General features: G+C 36.7%; 1 protein-coding gene across 1 annotated transcript in view; it reads left to right on the plus strand.

Moving 5' to 3' along the window:
- hsf4 (heat shock transcription factor 4) overlaps nucleotides 1–21,043 on the plus strand; it is a 47,435-nt gene extending 26,392 nt beyond the window's left edge. The window contains exons 8-13 of the mRNA XM_059336025.1: nucleotides 1,926–2,041; nucleotides 4,449–4,679; nucleotides 6,531–6,648; nucleotides 6,814–6,879; nucleotides 11,951–12,048; nucleotides 17,660–21,043. Of these exons, the coding sequence (XP_059192008.1) occupies nucleotides 1,926–2,041; nucleotides 4,449–4,679; nucleotides 6,531–6,648; nucleotides 6,814–6,879; nucleotides 11,951–12,010 (591 nt within the window). The 3' untranslated portion in view covers nucleotides 12,011–12,048; nucleotides 17,660–21,043. The remainder of the gene's footprint in view (nucleotides 1–1,925; nucleotides 2,042–4,448; nucleotides 4,680–6,530; nucleotides 6,649–6,813; nucleotides 6,880–11,950; nucleotides 12,049–17,659) is intronic.
- The last annotated feature ends 1,601 nt before the right edge of the window (nucleotides 21,044–22,644 follow it).

A 22,644-nucleotide genomic window follows, 5' to 3' on the forward strand; every position in this document is an offset into this window, starting at 1 on the left:
GCTGGGCGATATGGACCAAAAGTCATATCCCAATATATTTAGGCTGAATATCAATATACAATATATATCGTCATATTTTTATTGCAAAGTGATAGCAAATGTTCAGTCAAAGTCAAATATGACATGTTACAAGTAGTTTAATTGATTATGTTTATTTAAGTGAACATAAATACTACAACAGGAGTACCTTTTTTTTTTTTTAAATTAAAATGCACATTAAATAAAAAAAAAAATATCTTAAATAAAAATAGCCTATGAAATAAATTTGGCCAATCTTTTTCTGAAATAAATCTATATGAGAAAGAATAACGAACATTACAAAATAACTTAATCTGACAAACCCTAGTAAGGGCAGCATTTATATATAAATAAATAAATAAAATTGAACTATATCCATATATGCGTTATGGTCTAATTCCATATCACGTATTAAAAATATATCGATATATTTTTTATATTGCCCAGCCCTATTTTAGAGTACTAATAAGTGTGAATGCATCTAAAAAATACATTTCCTGCAGCCTTTGTCAATGGCACATTTTGCTGGGAACTATAATGAGTAAGCTGCTGTGCTGCTGACCTTCCACATTCAGCACAAATGCTGCTGGCAGCCATATGCAGTAAACATCAACTTTGAAGTTAGTGGCTGGCCTTTCTAAGTGCTTGGCCATGTTGGGATTTTAAATCAGTTGATTTACCACGCACCATTCCTAACACAGAAGCCATCATTCAAGACATTTATTCTGTTCTTTGAACATGGCATTTCCACTACATCACAGTAAATATATTATCTGGACATAAATCTTCTTTAACCTGCTGCAATTCGAATAGCTGGTATGTTGTATCACCACTAGAGGGCGGCAGTGTACAGTGACAGATTTAGAGGGCTGCAGATGTCCTCTGTATGAGTGTATATTATACAAACTAAAGCTGTGAAGTGAAGCAAACTGGTTTTGTATCATAGTTTGACAAGAATAATCCCATAAGGGAAACCAGCTGCTCTGTAAAGGCAGAGAGCAGTGGCAGTGGATGTAAAGATAGAAAGGTTGTAGGCCTTCATGCCTTAATTAGGCTTTTTTTTTTGCCACGTAATGTTACTGGCATGTATGGCACTTATTAAAATGCAGATACTGCACTCTGCCGCTGGAAAAGCTTCAAATAATGCCATGAAAAATGTACTACCTACGACCAAATGGTGTTCTGACAGCTTTTTTTGGCCATTTTAATTATTTTGTTTCAGAAAAGAAACTATATTTATGATTTTATTTAGTTTCATAGACATCAGGTCTCTATTTCTGTCTTTTTAATGGTCTGTGTACTATTCACTACAGTTGTTTTACAGTAAATATGCAATTTCAAGCTATAGCTATTAGCAGTTACTGCTGTTTTGCTTAGTCGGACTTGTTAGCCAAATCTGTTTTTTCCCTCTTTCATTGGTTAGATTTACTTGCAGTCTCATTAAATTATGGTGAATATCAACCCGAATTAGCAATAAGATGTTAGTTCATCATATGTTTTTCAATTAAAGAGAGAGTTATTGACTAGCCACAAGCTAGCCATACCTAGCCGTTAGCTAAGGCTAGCGTTTGGCTGTCTTACCAGTTTGCTTTAAGCTTGCTTTACACTTACAGCTGTTTGACTTGGTTTTAAGCTCCATACAGAACATTTTACATCCTGCTTTCATGAAATGTGTTTTCTATGTCATTTTATTTTTATATCCTAAAACAATTGCCCTTTTCTCAATTACCAAACATGTATTAATTGTGTTTTTGGGACAGTATAGGCTTGCTGTGATGTTTAATGTTACATTACCGACAATGTATTCAGTCTAAATGAGCAACACAGTCGGCCTGAAGAAGGAAATGTAGGAGCAGAAGACAACCAAGAGCAAAAACACATCACACATACATCCTTTTCTTCCTCAGCCCTCCAGTGATACTGCTTCTTGCTCTAGTGGGCTGACAGGAGGACCAATTATATCAGATGTTACTGACATGTCTCAGGCTAGTATGGCCCTCCAGATGCAACCTGATGAGACGAGGTGAGTGATGCCATATAACATTAAACATTAACAAGTAGTCTCTACAATCAGCCCCACACCTATTGCACTATTACAGGATCGTAAAGCCATTTTAGGATACTGTGACAGAGATTATAGATATTGAATCATAAAAGTTATCGAAACAGTCAAAACCGTGTCATGTCGAGAAAGTGTATTCAGAGTAGAGTACAGTGAGACCATGATATGACTGCTGGTGTTGATACACTGAACTGATCGCAGCACTAATAGAGATGAGCGTCATTGAACAGGGCAAAGTGAGCAAAATTGACCCTGTTTAATGTTTTCTTGGCCCTCCTTATGTTAGTGGTAATCAATGATTACTGATTGGGCCCAAAGTGTCAGGATGCCCTATAGTCTTTACCTATAAAATGTTGCACACAACCTGGAAATTGCTTAAAATGACCACAAAGAGACATAAAACAACTAGAGGACTAACAAAACAATAGCTGCTGATAGACACAGAGACCTCAAAGAGAGTCACAACCACCACAAACAGATGCAAAGCAACCACAAAGTGACACCAAACACATGGATTAAAGTTTAAAAAAGTGTGTTCGCGCTACAGCCAAGTCACGTGCAGTGTGTGAAACATGTTCCAGGTTACTTGACACCTGCTTAAGAAACACTAATGCATAAGAATTCAGCACCAAATGCAGCCATCACATTTAAATGCTCAACCAATACGGTTTTACAGGAGGATTTTAAACAGCTCTTCTATTGCATCTTGCCCTTTTTTTTGTTGCAAAGCTTGTCTTTACTCTCTAAAATAATCAAACATCTACATAACTTTTCATAACTGTTTTTATTTTCCTTATTATTTCAAGTAAACCTTTTATATACTATAGCAAAATAGAAATAAAAAAAATACACCAACAAACAGCCCCTGGATGAAATAACAATGGGGGCAAATCTCTATAGTGCTTTGTCTTATTATAAAAATTAACAACAAACAGAACAAGCATCAAACAAACAACACCAACTTTGTGATCTCTGTTTGTTTACAACAAGCACCAGACACTCACACAAACTGTGCACAGTTGGCCATGCCGTTAATTCAAGATCGCTATGTTTATGATCAGCGGAGACTCTGTACATAATTAGCCATGCTGCTTTTGCTTTGCAACAGCTGCGTCTCCCGTGTTTAATCCGTCGCGTATGTGATCACGGTCGAAACTGTCGCTTAGCGATTACTTGAGGATCGAAACCCATACTTCACCTCTGGAGTTTCGGAAATCACTCTGGTAGCCTTTTTGTAATGGAGACAAGCTGAGTGAGCGGACTTTAGAGAGGGCGCAGCCAGTCTTCCCCCTAAAGGAAACACGCTGTTGATCTCATAAGTGGCCTCTGTAAAGTTCAAATGACGGAAATCCGTCGTAGCGACGGAGAACTTTAATCGATGCAAACAACTACAAAGACACTCAAAATGACTACAAAGAGACAAGAAATGACTGCAGAGAAAATAACTATGAGACACAAAACAACAATAAATAGACTCAAAAAAGTGACTACAAAGAAACACAAAGCAACTACAAAGAGACTAAGTTGACGAAAGGGATGTAAAATGACTACGAAAAGGTGCAAAAACCACTGACAACAAAACTTACAATTACAAATCGACAAAGTTCATTCAGCAAAGAGGCACAAAACAACAACAAAAAGACTCAACAGACACTAAGTGTGTGTGTCTTGCTCCTTTTAACCCTCAATAGGGCACTCATTATATTCTCTAGGGTTGAAATTTGGAATTTGCAAGTATTTCAATGATATTACATACAGCCAGACTGTGGAATGTGTAAAAAAAACATACGGACCCAGGGGAGGGGTGTAATATTTTGAATTTTTTTTTTTTACAAGATTAAAGTGGCAAATCTACGAGAAAAAAATACGCTTGTGAGATTTATGAGATTAAAGGTGGTGAATCTGGGAGAAAAAAGTTGCTTTTCCCACACTTTTTTCTCGTAAATCTGTGACTTTTTCGCACAGATTTGCCACTTTAAATCTCTTAAATCTGCAACTTTTTTTCTTGTAGATTTGCCACTTTAATCTAGTAAATCTGCAACTTTTTTCTTGAAATATTACCTTCATTTTTACATTGGAGGTCAAGGTCAATAAAGTTAATATTATTATATTATTATCATACTGATCGGTCAGGTGTCATGGTGTCACCGTCTGTGACGTAGCCTGATCTTTGCTGATTAGCTGGAAGAAATCCATGTGGTTCTACAACCAAACAGAGAGGCATGGGGACCCCATTTTGATATCCACTGAAGTTACCAAATATAGTTATTCGCCCCGATAAAGGGTTAAGGACAGGTGTTGGGCCCATTGTTTCCTAACCGGCCCATGCTGGTAGTTAGCTCTTGACAGTATTTGACTCTTCCAACAGGGAGAAGTGCATGATGCTTATCAAAGAGGAGCCTGTGAGTCCAGGAGTGAGAGGAGGAGGGAAACAGGGCAGTGTGGGGGGAGGAGAGGCCGTAGCGTTGACCTCCTCCTGTGAGGTCTGTTCTTCAGAACCTCCTGTCCTTCCTGTTGCAATGGTCCAGTCTGTTCTGGAGGGGAGGGGCTCTGTGGCCTCTATGATGGAGAGGAGGAGTAAGAGACCTGCCCTGGACAGGTAGCTGCTCACATAAGATCACATGTGGAGACACACGTACAGTCATGGAAAAAATGATTAGACCACCCTTGCAGTGGCGGTTCTACACAGGGGCCGACAGGGCCATTGCCCCTGTGAAGAAGCCCTTGGCCCCTGCTGTGGCCCCTGTGTCAAATTAATAATAAAATGATCGATTTATAACGATGAACAACAGAACAATTCTTACCTATTTTTTGTTAAAACAATATTTCATCATACACAAAAGGAACCCAGAATGTGTACATTGTATAATAGTTTAATTGTGCAATAAAAGCTTGAATATATATATATATATATATATATATATATATATATATATATATATATACATATATATATATATATATATATATATATATATATATACATATATATATATACATATAAAAGTTCATTCTCACTGTACTGCACTTTCAAAATAAAAAAAAAGTAATTGTGCACAAAAATGAGAAATATCATTGAAACAATGAGACTTACCAACAATAACAATTATTTTTGTACGACAATCAATGTATTTGTACAGTTGAAACCAGAAGTTTACATACACTATATAAAAAGACACATATGCTTTTTTTCTCACTGTCTGACATGAAATCAGACAATCACTTTTCCTGTTTTAGGTCCGTTAGGATTACCAAAATTATTTCTATTTGCTAAATGCCAAAATAATGAGAGAAGGATTTTTTTAGACAATTTTTTTATTACTTTCTTCAAAGTCAGAAGTTTACATACACTAACATTATTATGCCTTGAAACAATTTGGGAAAGCCCAGATGATGCTGTCATGTCTTTGGAAGCTTCTGATAGGTTTATTGACAACATTTGAGTTAATTGGAGACACACCTGTGGATGTATTTTAAGGCACACCTGAAACACACTGCTTCTTTGTGTGACATCATGGGAAAGTCAAAAGAAATCAACCAAAATATCAGGAAGATAATTGTGGACTTGCACAAGTCTGGTTCATCCTTGGGTGCAATTTCCAGATGCCTGAAGGTACCACATTCATCTGTTCAAATAATTATACCCAAGTATAAACACCATGGGAATGTCCAGCCATCATAGCGCTCAGGAAGGAGACGGGCTCTGTGTCCCAGAGATGAACGTTATGCACCGAGAACGTAACGGACCTAAAACAGGAAAAGTGATTGTCTGATTTCATGTCAGACAGTGAGAAAAAAAGCATATGTGTCTTTTTATATAGTGTATGTAAACTTCTGGTTTCAACTGTATATTGCAAATATTCTTAAATGAGATTTTTGAATAAGCTTAAATAAAGGTTTGAATGCTTAAATATCATCTTTGCCACTTTTAATGTGCCCCTCTGATTAAACACTGGCCCTTGCTTGGCCCCCACAGTAAAACTGGTCTAGAACTGCCACTGCACCTTTGTTTTCTCTAATTTCTTGTTCATTTTAATGCCTGGTGCAACTAAAGGTACATTTGTTTGGACAAATATAATGATAACAAAAATGGAAATTATTTTAAGAGCTGCTATCTAGCATAGTTTTATTGATGATGATTTGAGTTATTATATAGAAAACCATGGGAATGGCTAGATATCACCTCAGTATATTATTTAGTGATCAGTATATTTGGCCAAATAAATGTACCTTTAGTTGTACCAGGCATTGAAATGAAAAAGAAAATGAAGAAAACAATGGTCTAATAATTTTTATCCATGACTGTAGAGAATGCAGTGTACACACAGATGATTGCACAGACACAAAGAGATGCAAGTAGTGAGCGTTAGACCCTTTGTGTCTGTATTTACATATTGTGTATTAATGTGTGTGTGTGTGTGTGTGTGTGTGTGTGTGTGTGTGTGTGTAGAGTGGAGGTTTCAGATGCAGTGGAGAATGTGGATATGAGCCTGGAGGAGCTGCAGCAGCTGCTGCTCAGGAGCCATCAGCAGAGTACTGTGGAAGCTGGAACCAGCGCTGTAATGGATGTCAGTAGATAGATTCAGATGTGCCTGATATTTGAAATTTGAAATGGGTATTTGTATCTGTCACTGCTTATTCAGCACGCAGTGGCCAATGAGTTGAACTGTTCCTTCATACTGGCCCACATGAATAAATGTTTTTCTCACTCCTGATTCTCTCTCCCTCGGTAGCCCTTCAGTTTAAGCCTGCCTCTGACTGAGTGGAACTTCACAGAGATGGAGTCTAACCTCAAATCAGTAAGTCATAAAGTGTGAGAGCTGTGTGGACAGAGCTTAAAGGAAGAGGCTTTCCTACTCAGTTTACACTCTTAAACATTGTTGAACATATTATCCTTAATCTGCATTAATATGAGCCCATAGTAGTTTCAGAGCATTTTTTCGCTGCAGTCACATTTTACATCGCTGTAGCCACATTTCTCAATATATAAATAAATCATGTACCTCTATGGAAACAGCACAATTATGGCAAGAAGTAGAGCAAACTCAAAAATCTCTCTTGTGCAGTATAACACAGTTGTAATGCCAGAAATCATATATACAACATTTTTCTGAACTATATATATTTCTGAACCTAGTCTCACAGGAATCCGTGAAATAGCCACGGATTCGCTCAACTCAAAATCTATGGAATAGCCACGGAATAACTCAAATTTCTGTGAAACTGACACAGATTTCGCTACAATGCAACTTAATGACAGTCATATCCCGTGGCTATTCGTGTTCCAAGTCACGTGAGTTTTAAGGTACCGGCGGTCAAAAAACATGGCAGACAGTTCTCTCATTTTTAGTGAAAAAATCAATATTTTGACTTAGTTTCTGCATAAAAATGGATTTTGATCACATTTCTAGTGAGAAATATATGTTTTATTTTCTAAATATTCACTCAGTGAATGTACATAATCACTTTGTATGTTGGAATAGCCACGGGATATGACTGTCATTAACTTGCATTGTAGCGAGTCCGTGTCATTTTCACGGAAATTTGAGTGATTCCGTGGCTATTCCACAGATTTTGAGTTAAGCAAATCCATGGCACGGATTCCTGTGAGACCATGTTGATATTTCTAGGGCTGTCCTTGTCCTGTCGAAAGGAATTCTTAGTCAACTACCACTCATACGATTTTGTATTCTAATGGATTTCTTGATTAAATCAACAGTTTGTAAGATAGATAGGAACTTAGATGGACAGGAACTTTAGTAATCCAAAAAAATGCCAAAAGAAATTGCTAAAGCTGACTTTCTCAACAAACAATCAGGCAGTTGTGGGTTCAGTGGGTTTAGAGCTTTAACTGATTTTTTTTGGCCACTTGGGGGCACTGCAACAAGCCATAAACACACCACTGACAGAAATCACCTTAAATCTTATCATGGTGAACGTGTTTCAAATAGTGCCCCTATTTCCACATCCAGGAGACACAGCAACATCATCATTCATTCCGAAGTTTTCGTTTGTGTCCTCCTGGCAAATGTCTAATTTTACATTTTAGCTTAGTTTTGGTCTCCACCAACGAGAGCTTGTTTGATGAAATCAGCTTCCTGATGTGTCTAAAAATTAGAGCAGTGAGACTAAACCAAAAAAGAAAAACTGAGTCCCATACAACCAAATCAATCAGCTGCAAGATGCTAAAATCTAACTGTAGATTCAGGGTGTTCTCTGTGGGTTTGTTAAGGTCCCAGATAAACCAGGCCAACACTGAGAGACTCAGCATGTTCAGTGTTTGAATCAACAACTGAGACTGAAATCAGGCCCTCAACACAGAGACCTGTCTAGTCCATTGATTACATAGATTCAATATAGTTAGCGACGTTAACAACACTCACACCATTGAAGTGAAAATAGCTTTACCAGTTGGAGGTTTCCAGCCAGATAAGAACACAAGAGTCTGAAGCTGAGGGGGGAGATCTAAATGTCCATCGTCACTCTAAGATTCAAGATCCAGTACAAAATATAAACCGGGGCAGTGCTAAAAATTCTACTCCCCACTCGGCTTTTTTCTAAGCCAGCAAAGTAATCAATAATGTCTTTGGAGTCCAATTTTTCTGGGCGCCTTTCATTAAATAGACCGGATGGTGAGGCTGTTCAATCTGTCTTGACACATTGTGGGACTTAAACAGTCTTTCATGCAGCTCACCTTGAAAAGCTCCCTCAGCAGCAGGCAACTATCACAGGAAGAGCACAAAATAGCCGAGCTATATGCAGCACATCTCTAAAAATGCTTTGCTTCTGAATTTTAAAGATTGCATTTAGGTACAGAGAAGTTGGGTGGGAAATTGGTGCCATAAAGCGATTCATGATTTATAAACTAGTTTTAAATTACTGAAGCCTTGAATCCATATGCAATTTGTCCTCATCAGTGAACCCTAATGTTTAACAGTAGCTAGTTCCTTAAATCATTTCCAAAGCACTGATTAAACTCTTGTAACATAAAACACTGGTTGCAAAAGACAATCACTGAACTCTCTTGAACCTATCTTGGGCTGTCTCTTCTTGATAATGTTCTCTTTCTTTTTGTCCGTTTGAGGTTTGACTGGTGCTGTTTTTATTACATTGTCCTATTGCGAATTAGCTCCATCCATTGTTTTCTTGATAAACCAATTACTTATATTTGCACTACAGTAATGGATGGAGATTAATTCGAATTTGTAGTTTGACTCAGTTTTGCTAACTCCTCAGTAAGGAAAGTAGCTATTGTCTGTTTGCCAAGAAATAGTCCCATCACATAACCTACAACCAGAAATCGTATCATAGTGCACACATACAGAGACAATTAGTTTGCTAGTTTGTTAACTAGCTTCTCCGTATCAGCAGCTCCTGTCTTCTCTCCTCTAAGCAAAGTGATAGTTTGAAGCATTAATGCAGCCGCCAAAATGAAAAAAAATACCGTTTTGCTATTGCAAACTACTCCATGGTTGCATGACTTCAACGTCACTACGGTTATGTTTCAGTCTCCAACAAGCTAACCAGGGATGTTGACAAGCTAGCAAATCTCTAGCCTAATAAATTGTTTATTTACATAGTTGCATTACAATCAATCTATAAGTGTTTACAAGAGCACTGAAAACATGACTAGAGGCTGTGACACAGACTTGTGAGAGTTCCTGTCCGTGTCCGGTGGGATGACGTTGAATGTCACCGACAACCACTGTAGTCTCATTCAGCCACTTGTTACTCGTACAACAAAACGCAAACATCTCTTCAGCTTGTGTAAACCAGACCTTATTTCAGCCATCTAACCAGAAACCCATTCAAAATCCTCATTGAGTTTGAGAGGTTATACCCTATGCCGCTAAAATGATAACTTACTTCCAGGTTTAAGAACCATTCCTGTAGCGCCCTATTGCTATCGGCAGATGAGTGATGTTCAGCCTATTTTCTGTCATCAGTGTAGCACAAAAGTATGGCGGAATTAGCAAGCTAGCTAATTAGCTAGCCATTCACCAGTTACATCTAAAGCAATAGGCTGGAAAAATGATGTACACCATCTGGTTGAAATCGCTTTTGGGTCGAAATTTAAACTGTTCCACTTAATGCACCACCTAGAGGCCTGGAGAACTTTAGTTGTGTCGATTGGATATGAAGCCATTTTCTGTTGTGTTTGTTATTAGAGTTTGGTATTTTTGACATCATTTCTTTATTTGCAGTATATCATTGCTATATGGAAGAAGCTGATATAGAGCCTTTCTTTCACATACTGTGTTGAGCTCATTCTGGTGTCAGAGCTAAAAAAAAAATATAGTCAAGTATTCCTTTTGATCTTTCATCCAGAGTTAGTCAGCTTTCCAAAAAGCAGATTTCTTTACTCTTAGTGTAATACGGCATCTAAAAAAGAGCTTGTTTCTCCTGTGTCTGTTTGTTTGTGCAGCTGACAGTCAATACAATCTCTAGTAAATAGAGAGTGCTGCCAATGTGTGTGTGCCTTGTTGCACCATGTTTGGGTAATGTATCATATGTTCTGCGACATTTGCTTGGAGACATGAGTGTAAACATCTTAAGGAACCTCCGCTCATGAGGGACAATCTAATATAATGCAATGGTGCTCTCACTGAATTTGTTCCAGTCCCATTAAATCTGCCTCCTTCCTCTGGCTGACATACATCGAATATTACTAAAGAAATGATCTGCTGTCACAATGCCTTCAGTGGGTTATTAACTGACAATCATATCACTGTATTATAGTCTTCCTGGGTCAACAAACAAATCATGATGCTCGTGTCTTTCTTGCTCTTGTAAAACTCATAGCTTCCATCCACTTCTTCCTCTTGCTCCCTGCCTGTGCTCTGTTTCTCTCTCTCTTCATGCTCAGCTCCTCATTACTGCTGCTGTTCCCTTCAACCTCTTCCTCTCTTTAGTTTGATTGGGCTACACTTCCTTTAGAGACACCAGGCACTGCAGAGGAGATATACCCAGTCAGAAGTGTTGACAAGTTATTATAGCTTAAAAGAAGCACTTTAATGCCAGAGGATGTGGTGGATCAAAAGAAAGGAAGATTAATGTTGATGTGCTTTTGGAAAATAGCCATCCAGTCTTTGTGGATTTTAAATGATCCCTGGCTACATTGCCAGATGGGCACAATGAGTGCTCACCTCATCTATTAGCAATAAGCATTGTGCCAGGGTCAGATGTTGAACTGTAGATAATTGGTGCTTCTGTTGGCAGTCCAGTTTGTGTATGAAGGGACAGGACCCTACACATAACTTTTAAATTCTGTAGAATGAACACACGACAAACATGTTGGATGATATATATCCTAGGGCTGGGCGATATATCAATACAAAAAATATATCAATATATTTTTAATTGTGATATGGAATTAGACCATATCACATGTATCGATTATTATCGTTATTTTTTTTAACATTTCTTCTATATAAATGCTGCCCTTACTAGGGTTTGTCATTTTCAGTTCTTTTGTAATGTTCGTTATTCTTTTCTCATATATATTTATTTCAGAATTTTTTTTTGCCTATTTTATTTCATAGGCTATTTTTATTTAAGATATTTTTTATTTAAATGTGCACTTTATGGAGCTTTGACCTTTTTTTAAAAGGTACTCCTGTTGCTATACAGTATTTATGTTCACTTAAATAAACATTTCAATAAAACTACTTGTGACATGTCATATTTGGCTTTGACTGAACATTTGCTCTCACTTAGCGATAAAAATATCAAGATATATATCGTATATCGATATTCAGCCTAATTATATCGGGACATTACTTTTGGTCCATATCGCCCAGCCCTAATACATCCAACATAAGGGTTGAAAAGCACAAATGTTCTGATATTTGTATGATTTTTCCTCCACAGTACATGTTTCAGAATCAGGAAGCGGAGGCTTTTCCTGCAACTGGCTGCGAGGAACAGTGATCGAAATGTGCTATGGACTATCTTTTCTGAAGTGGAAGGTAACGATCCTTGTATCTAATTCATTAGTGAGGGGATCTGTATTTTAGCACTTGAAGGACATACTGGTCTTATCAATCTTTGTGCTAAGTCATTAACCCCTTTGCAGTTTTCTCCCTTTTTAAATGGGTAAGGGTGAGGGACAGGGAGCATCTAGGGAGATATAGCAGGAGGAAGGATAATTAGTTGACCTGCTATCTCCCCCTAAATCTTATAATTATTGAATGAATCAATTCATTAACTATTTTAAATCGTGAAAGTGTGTAGGGGCTTAGAACCTAATAAAGTGATTATATATAGGTCATTTCCATGCTCAATTATGTCTTACAAGCAACATTTGTGTTGATACCGTTAGCAGATTTGGTTCTGAATCCTACTTTTCTTTTTTACTCAAGAAACAATAAAGATTGTCAAAAATCCCACAAGACCTTTGAAACACCATTAAAAAAATCCATGCTGTGATTTGGTATTTAAAAAATTTGACATTTTGGAGATTTCTGCAACAATTCCACTTTTCCACTGAAAAGCATTACTGTTCTGAGAAACCCCCTTTTTGTCAAAATACCTAGAAAAGCCATACAGCCTCTGAATGCTCTTGGTGTCTAGTTTGTGATTGTAGAGGTTGTGATTGTCCTAACAGGCCATTTAATACAGTGAGGTCAGGTTGGTTACGCTAAAATGGAATGCTACTTTGGGGACTAGGGATGGGAATAATTAATCGATGATTTATTAATGGTCATTAAGAATTTCGTCGATCTCATGGGATTTTTAATCGATCTGTCTATTTCTTTAATTTTAACTTTATCTCTGACTGCGTATCAGTATCACTGAACTTAAACACGCTGAGCGTTCAGTTCTGCGGCCTTGCGTCAATAAGCCAATGAGCTGAGAATTAAGTTGGCTAAAGCTACAGTTTGCAAACTAAAGGTTGAAATAACAATTATAAAACACACAGAAATACAAGAGGATTAATTTGAGAAAAACTAGCTTACTGTATCAAACCTTACTAGCATGAATTACTAGGTTTCATTTTATTCAAAACTTATTAAACACAAAACCCACTTAAATATGCAAGATTACTGTGAAAACTAACCTCATGGCTCTTTGGGGGCGAAAACATAAAGCATTGAACTCCTTAATCTCACTTGAGTTAGTTTGACGATTGACAGGATGAAGTCTCTTTTCGTCCATTATCAAAACAGGCTTTTGCATAGTACTGTGTATTGTTACGACCCGGCTCGATTTTGAGAGCAGTAACATGTGAAAAGGTATAGAAATGAAGGTGGAACGTAACACTGGGAGGTTCTGGTTAAATCAGGTTTTTATTAACCAGTAAGAGAAAGCTTTTACAACAAAATCTAACAAAAAGAGGCTGTATGGGGCTGACAATATGCAATACAATATACAAATAACATAAATTACCAAACTCTTGGCTTACACAAAACTCTATAGAACAAAAGGAGGTCAGCAAACATGAGCTTACACAAAACAACAAAACAAACTAGGATTTTAAACAAAGGGTGTCCAAAGTATTGGTGTTCTTTAATTAACAAAGTTCTAAACTACAAAATTAACAAAGTCTCCAAGATAACACAATGTCTGAAACCCCTCACACAGTCAAACAATACTGCAGCACACACACTAATACAATACTCCTAATTTATACAAATTGATATAACCCCAACAGCACAGGCAGACTGTTCACTGTCTCACAGCCACCATGAACTGTGAACACATGAGCCTTTTATAAGGTGCAGCCTGTTGATTGACGACTTCTGATTGGCTGCCTCGCAGGAATCTCTGCCGCACCAATCACAGACGAGTAGAGGCAACCAGGAAGTAGGTGGTCTCTCAGCTCCAGGAAGGTCCAACCAAATCCAGGCAACCTCACAGCTGAATTTACATAAATACAGAGTAATGCAGAGAAACAATACAATAAATAAAGAACGGCAGGCAGCCGAAACAGTATATAAAGTATATCTTTTATTTTGCCCATGTTTGCATGCAGCGAATAATCGATTAATTGACAGACTAGATAGACTGATCGTTAACGTTATATAATAATAATAATACTGACATCATCACACATGAATACAGTTGGTCTCATCAAATTCACAAGAGTCTCAGCTTTTACCCATTACCCCCCCATACCCACTTTATTTAATAACAAGGCTGTTTAGGGACCCCAGTATGCAGAAATATGCAAATCTAGAAATGAAAATAACAACACGGTTGGTACCAACAGATTCTTTTGGAACACTAAAGGGCTTAAAGATAAAGACTGGTGATATTATATATTTTTCTTCATGTCAACAAATCCCATCAGAACATCATAACCATAACAAGTTTGTCTTTAAATAGTTTCTACCCAGCCTTAGGAATCAACTATTTCTTTCTGACCCATTTTTAATGAAAGAAGAATTCTTAAACAACAGATCATGGATACATACTTTCGTTTTAAAAAGGAATAAAAATTGCCCACACAGCAGGGCACTGTAATTGTTAGTGTTTATTCCCCAAACAGTGGTAAATAATGCATTTTTTGGGGGTTATTTTCAGCTGTGGATTAATGCATATTTGGAGCACCAATGAGTATTTTAGCAGCAGGACAGTGTATGTGGGATTCAGAGATCTGTAGTCCTGTATAATGAAGGAACTCACAATGAAGGAATCACTCAGCACACCAGTGTGCTAAAATATATATATATATATATATATATATATATATATATATATGGACCATAATGGAACATGGCATGACAAAAATAATAATACAGATTATCAATAGTCAACACAGGAATACCATACAACACACTTTTGTGAAACTGCACATACTGCTCTTTAGCAAAACCATGTCATTGCCATGGTAACAGGCAAATAATATGCAGGTGCGGCAAATAATATGCAGGTGCGGCAGATTTATAATTTCTGTACATAATAGTTCAAGTCCATTACTCGTATGCCATGCAGTATGTACGCTGAGAGTCTCTACTGTCTAAACTGTCAATCAGTGTAAAAAATAAAGGAGAGAAGATGTCATTATTCCACACAAAAACTCATTATAAAGTTTGGTTGAAGCAGATTTGAGGCTTCAGTCTGAAATCAAGTTGGTGTCATTTAAATTCAAAATTCCTTCTTTGGTGATTTAGTGTGACATCCCAGTTAAGCTTGACTGCTGTTCTGCTACTGTTTAGTTGTGTTGTGTGCACTTCATTAAACCAACAAGTAAATAAACATAATCAAGAAAATAAATTACTTCTACTTTATACCATACCTCCAAAACTCAAATCCCTTACAAGACAAAAGCATTTTAAATATACCCTCATTTCCAATTAAAACTCAAATTAGACTGCCCCCATAAAAACCTAATTTATTCAAAAGCTTGGTAAGCCGTGTGATTTGCATTATGTTTACTTTATGGTTTTATTTTGATACTGTCAAAATAAGGTACTTAATTTTTAAAGGGAATAAATTAAATGTCACAAAATAAAATTCACACAAGAACTTCAGACTAATTTGTCTTGAGACCAACCATGTTTGGGCATTAATGTGCATTAATGTCCCATGTTATTTAATGCTGGCTGTGTGTTTGAATATGTTTTTTTTTTTATCACAACAGAACATTGTATCCATTTTTCCTTTCATACTTTATGAAGAAAAATCATTTTTTTTATTATTACATCAAGTGTACACACATGGGTCAAAAATGATCTTGTGCATTAGAAGCGTAGTGATACAAAAAGTGATACACTGAATTAACTATTTGAGTATATGTGCAACTATGTTTGTCTTATTTTTAAGGTTTAACTTTAAAAGAGTTGTTAGAACCACCAGATTACATTGGAAAATCACATATTTTAACATTTGAGACTTATTAGAGACACAAAATAATAATTTCCATTGGAAAAAACACCAATTTAACAAAATAGGATAGTTAATATTTGTGTCTTCTTTGTCAGGTTTTAAATTGGTAACAACATATAAACACCTTGTAATGCACAACATGGGTCAAAAATGACCTTGTGCATTAGAACATAGTGATAAAAAATGAGGTTTTATTCAAAAAGTAAGAAATGAAAACAAAAAATTAGCATGTATGATGATCAAAAACAAGTTATTTGAGGAAAAAGGTAACTGCAATACTGAATGATGAAATTAATTTATTGCAAAGATATAGAATATAAAAACTTAGTCGGGTCTCTTTAGACCATGTTGTGCATCAAAGGGTTAAGCGGTCTTAGGGACAACTGGACTTCCTCCTCTTAAGAAAAAATTTCTTGATTATGATTTTGGTCATTATCCAGAAAACCATGTTAAATGTCTATATATCAGCTCTTAAATTAAACTCTTATGAGCTATTTTTGTTTATATCATTATATTTGTCCAAACAAATGTACCTTTAGTTGTACCAGGAATTAAAATGAACAAGAAATAGAAGAAAAAGAGTGGTCTAATATTTTTTTCCATGACTGTATCTTTTATGTTCCAACTTTAACTTCGGTAGAGATAAACTATACTGTCTCTGATCCTTGCTGATGAGAACACAGTGTCCTTATGCTGGGCTTACACCAAAAGATTTCCCCAGTCCCAGACTAAAAACTGAAAGTCTTTAGTAAATCTAGGAGTTTTACTGGAGTCACAGCGCTCCCGTCATCTCCATGGTTAAGTTTAAGGTAGTAATCTGCTGTTTCATATCAGTCTTTTCCTAGTCTTGGGTTTGATCATATCAAACGTGTTTGATATTATCTCATGTCTCAGTGATGTAACACAATCACCAACCAATAGATGAGTGGGGGAAAGGTCCCCGGTTCCAGACCGGCCAGTAAAACCACTTCCACAGGAAAAAGGAACATCACAATAATGTTAGTAAGCTCAGTCCTCAATAAAAATATAGTGATGTCATATATTTAGATGCTTCTTAGTAAAGAGAACATTAAGGAGACCCAGTTAAAATGTATAAATAAATGTAGGCCTATACATAAATAAGTAATAAATATTCGATAATTAATGTATGATTAACTAAATGAGAGTTGATAGAGCTGATAAATATAAATATTCAATTAACACATAATTAAATAGGGCATAAATGTATACCATGAATTCATTTCTAAATGTTCCTTTCCTTTATTCTTCCTTATATCTATTGTGTTTACTGTAAAAAGTCTAATAACTTTTCATGTCAGAGAAACAGAAACCCTTTTCAGCTTTGTGAGGGGCATTTTGTGGCGTCTATTCTTCTTTTTATTGTTGTTGTTTTCAACACAAACCACTGCACACACTAGAGAAAAAATTGCATGGTAGGTAAAAAATGCTAAAAGAATCTACTTGTAGTCTTGTAAATAGTGACCCTGAAAGATTGACAGTCTGTCTAAAATCTCAGTGTGAGACTAAAAACTCTAAACACTTGTCTTTAGATGTGAGCAGGTGTGAGCTGATAGTTTTCCAGGAGTCTTTCCAAATCTTTTCTTCTGGTGTATAGGTAGCATTAGTGTTTTATTCAGGAGTTGCAGAGTTAACTGTTGTTTCCCTCATCTCCATTCCTCCATGTAACTATGTAGGTGTAGTGCGTGCCCACAGACTGACTCTGTCATCTCTTCTTGTTTATCTCCTCAGGCCACAGAAGCTGCTGTTCCTCTCATTATTCCACTCTGCATGGGTTTGATCCCGCGGCCCTGCCAGGCTGTTTCTTACACGTGGCTTCACTTTCTTTCTTTCCATTCACATACCAAAATGCAGCAATGAAAAGGCCTGCATCCTAATATTTCCTGGCCAGCTGACTGCCATTGGGCCTATCAGCCCCCAGCTCTGCGGGCATGACTGCTGCCTGCATGAAGAAAGACGTGGGTCTAAGTTTTTCATAGTTACCCAAACAAACGTGTGTTATGACATCATTATATCTATACTCCAATATTCAGCCAGCTGGATGCAGACAGTGCATTCTTGGCTCCAGCACTTTAGTCTTTGTGTGAGAGGGAGTTCCTGCTTGTGGAAGTGACTTTTTCCTTCCTCTACTGTATAAAGGACCTATTACGGATGTACAAATGAATATTTTTCTTATTTTATCCTTATTACAAAAATACTGTATTTGTATCCAAGAGAAAACTTTGGCAAAAAAAAGTCGCTGTGAAGATCTTGGGGAGGCAATGTAGCACACTGTATATTACAAGTCATGTGATTTTTTTCAGTCTGTGTAAGGATGTCGACAATTTTAGGGCTCTTCATATATTTATTTCATGCATTTCAAATCATGATTAATGTGTTGAGATAGATCAGAGGTGATTTAGCCTTCCGTGATATGAAAGGTTTTTCTAGCAAAAAATATGGATTTAAGCCACTCTGAAATCTGTTAAGAAACCTTTAATTTTCTGAAGCATATCATGATAGAAGGTTTTACACACTGAGGCACCCATCTAATGTATCTTTGCACAGGCCTGACATGTAGCTGGAGACTTAGAGTTACTTCTCTTCTGTCCATATAAATGTGAAGTTTAAAGGAAATATGAAAAAGATAGACTTCTCATTTGACAAAACCATGAACACCACTGCATTTTTGCACAATCTGTATCACTAGTTATATATAGTTATAAGAACAGGTCATTTATTTTCTGTTTGTAGATGACCAACACTTTGTTGCTCTACACATGCATGTCTAAAAGAGATACTGGCCTCAATAGCAGGGTTTTCTGGAACTCAAGAACAAAATTTAGTGGAGGACATGATGTCTCTGAATGTTACTGCTGTTTTCATTTGGAAACAAAGGCCACACGTTGAGTTAAGACTTGAGCGTGCATAGAAACCCTGATAGAAAGTCAAGACAGTGGGATGCTACTTTTCATACATTGTAAAAAAGAAAAAAAAAGAAAAAAGAAAGAGGAAAAAAAAGAATACTCAACTGTCCAGGAGCCAGTCTTTAAAAAGATTTCATCATGGTTGACTGCGTTTCATTAAATGTATGGTGGGGTGGTTACTTGAGAATTGAATCTGTTATAGAACCATGAATACCTGCTTGAAGAAATGCATATTAATTGTCTGGGTTACTTAAGATAATCAATAACCATTCGATGTAAAATATTAATCCTCAGCACTGGTTGCAGGCAACAGTTTAAAGGTTAATTTAATGCTAAATAATCTTCTGGGAAACTTCCTGGGGATGAGTTGAATCGTGCAATACTGTACAGAACTGTGAGAACTCACAAAATTGCAATACATGGATGACCATAGGAATGTAGGAAACAGCAACTGTGAGTGGTGGACTGGAACACACCATGGGAAGATGCACTGAAGAAGGAGAATGTTAGCCTGCTAGCTCTTCATACTGAGCCAGACAAAAGCTTCAACCTGTAGTTTGTTTTGGGGAGGCACACGCCAGCTACGTGCTTAGCTCTGTCGCTAACCATTACTGCTAACACACAATTATAATTCCAGCTTTTTTGCACAGAAGAGCTGGACTTTTTGTCCACTAAAAGCCCTGCTAGCTTCTTACAATGGGTCACACAGTAGTTAAACCTGTATTTATAGTTTTGGGGAGTCACGTCAGCTACAATTTAGCCTACAGCAACTATTAGCTAAGCTCTGTGGCTACAACGTAACCCCTTAACACAGAACTATATCCATTTTTTTTACTCAGAATAGCTCGACATTTTCCCCTTTAGGTATCTAAAAGCCTCACTAGGTCTTTACACTGAGTTGGACAAAATCTTCAGCCTGTTCTAACAGTTTTGGGGAGACACGCAGGCAGCTATATGCTTCTGTAGCTACGCCGCAACCCCTAACACAGATCTATAAATCCACCATTAGTCCACAGAGTAGCTGGACATTTTGTCCCGTGTCTATCTAAAATCCATGCTAGCTGTTTATGCCAAGTCTGACCAAAAAGATTTGAACTAGCTGAACGACCAGCTGACTAGCAACTTCACCATAAGGGCTACACAGTTCTGCTAACAAGGCTAAAAGTCAAGATAGTTATTTGCATTAGCTTTTTGAAAAGGGCATTGCATTTCTCTATCATGTACTTTTGAATCTCGTGTAATATTGAGACTGTCCTCCCCCAAAAACGGCACCATATGGCACCATTGTATTTTGAATTCAAAATACAATTAATTTGCATATATTTATATTATACATTGTGATTCTGAAAATAATTTAGAAAAGAAATACCATGAAGATATACATGATTACAATTGAGGTTTTTATGTCTGCATTAAGTGAGGAAAATGCTCATGAATAGATGGGCTCATAGCTGTGTTCACACTAGATTTACCAATACATTACATTGGATTTGCCAGCATTATGAAGCTAATGCAAACTGCCCCCTGCAGGTTAACATTTGTGTGGCAGGCCCTCCTTCTCTGTGCATACTTTGGGGTGAAGGGAGAAAAACATGCTGTGGTGTATAACAAGTGAAATTGCACTAAAAATCACAGTTGTATGATATTTGAGAGTATACAGTATATTTTAGACATAGCATTTATTCTTGTTCCTCATGATAATATGAGTGTTAATGATTTATTTTCAAGGAGTGATGAATACACACATTCAGTTGCTGTTGTGTTCTTAATTTATTCTGTTTTCCATTTTAATCATTTGCACTGGAAATTAATGGATGTGTGTTCAAATGACATTTATGCTTGTCAGGATTGCAGATAAATAAGGAAGTATTTTTTTGTAACTGAGTGAAAAAAAATCTCTGCTGTAACAAAGACTGGCATCCCAAAAGCACTCCTGCACTATCAACGGACAGCAATTCATTAGCATATTAATGCATATAACATATACATTATCATAATAAAATACACCTTAAAAAAGGACACCTGCTGTCAATAAAGACACAATCTTAGTGCTTAGATGCTTTTGAAAGTGGGCCACAACCTGCAAAAAATGTGACTTGTTTTAAATGGTTTTTTGCAAAGACTAAAGTTTATTGTTACAGAGAGTCAAAGAAACTGAACATGTATTCCACCTGTGTATGAAATATTTAAGTTGTTCAAACAAATAAAAATGAAAGAGAGCAGACTAAGAGACATTTCATCATTTTCTTTGAATAAGTAGTTAAATTATTACACATTTACTGTCTGCAAATTATTTTTCTTTATAATGTTGCCAAGTAGCAGCATGTATAAATTCAGTAATCCAAGAATCGATCCTTGTGGAACTGATAAAGTTTTTCAAGAGTCAAAGTTTCTGGTCATATAGTATGATCAGATAGTTCAAGACTACTATCACCTCCTTCATCTAAAAAACACCCATGGTGAGGATATACGTATGTTATGCATATACACTACAGGCCAAAAGTTTGGAAGCAAGGACAATTCAGGCCAAACAATTTCAAGTTTCTGTTCACACTGACTTTTTTTACAAACTAGTTTTTAATTCTTTGACTTTTGGATTGTGTTAACTGCATGATCAGACTTTAGTTCCATTGAATTTAACCATTTTCCTCAATTGACCTTTAGGTATACATTGATGTTACCAGACCATTGCTGAGTAAATGTAAACAAAAGAGAAGAAAGGCTTAGTTTTTGGGTTAAGATTTGCAACAGTCACAACTTCAGTGCAAAAGTAAAAAACAAATTCAATTAACAAAACATTTGCATTTTTCACTTTAGCTCTTTTGAGAGTTTGCCTATAAAATCCAAATAACTCTCAACTGGGTTCATATCTCTGACAAACTACCACAGAAATGGCTAGAAAGAAGCAGCTGAGTAAAGAAACACAAGTACAGATTTGTACATTCAGGAAAGAAGGATGCACTGAAACAGAAATTGCAAAACGCCTAATGGTGTCCAACATTGGAGTTCACTGCTCCCTGAAGAGACTAGAATAAACTTATGATGTCAGGAAAACGTCTGGAAGAAAGAGGGGTATTACAAAAGCAGAGGATAAACACATCATTGTCAACAGTAAGAGAGATTGGCAAAAAACAGCTCCACAAATAAAGGAGGAAATCACCATGACAAAGTCAAAACCCATATTTCAGACAACTGTGAAAAGACGTTTTAGAAAAGCTGGTCTGAAGGGTTGTGTAACTGCAAAAAAAACACTACTTTTTTACAAAGAACAGAAAAAAGAGATACGAATAGGCAAAAGCACACAAAAATTGGACCTATGATGACCGAAAACAAGTTCTCTGGACCGACGAAAGCAAGTTTGAACTATTTGGTTCAAAGTGTATGTCCGAGGAAAAATTGGTGAACGTCTGAAAGCACCAAGCGTAACACCCACAATAAAGCATGGAGGTGGTAGTGCCATGGTGTTGGGATGTTTTGCAGGTGATAGAGTAGGAGATCTATTTGAAGTAAAGTGTATCATGAAGAAGGAACAGTATCAATCAATCAATCAAACTTTATTTACATAGCGCTTTTCATACATATAAATGCAACTCAAAGTGCTTTACAAAAGCCATTAGCCCATCCAAACGTATAAAACACAAACACAAACAGTATGACAGAGGTAAACAGTTCAGGAAGACAGGGTGTGAAGAGAGAGAAATACAGCACATGTGAGGAGAGGAAAGGAGGGGAAAAAATAAACCTCAGCAACATAAGCAAAATACACTTACACACACAATGTGGGGGGGCAGGATAGCCAGGCAGCCATCC

The sequence above is a fragment of the Centropristis striata genome, chromosome 6, assembly GCF_030273125.1.
Source record: "Centropristis striata isolate RG_2023a ecotype Rhode Island chromosome 6, C.striata_1.0, whole genome shotgun sequence".
NCBI classification, from domain to species: domain Eukaryota; kingdom Metazoa; phylum Chordata; class Actinopteri; order Perciformes; family Serranidae; genus Centropristis; species Centropristis striata.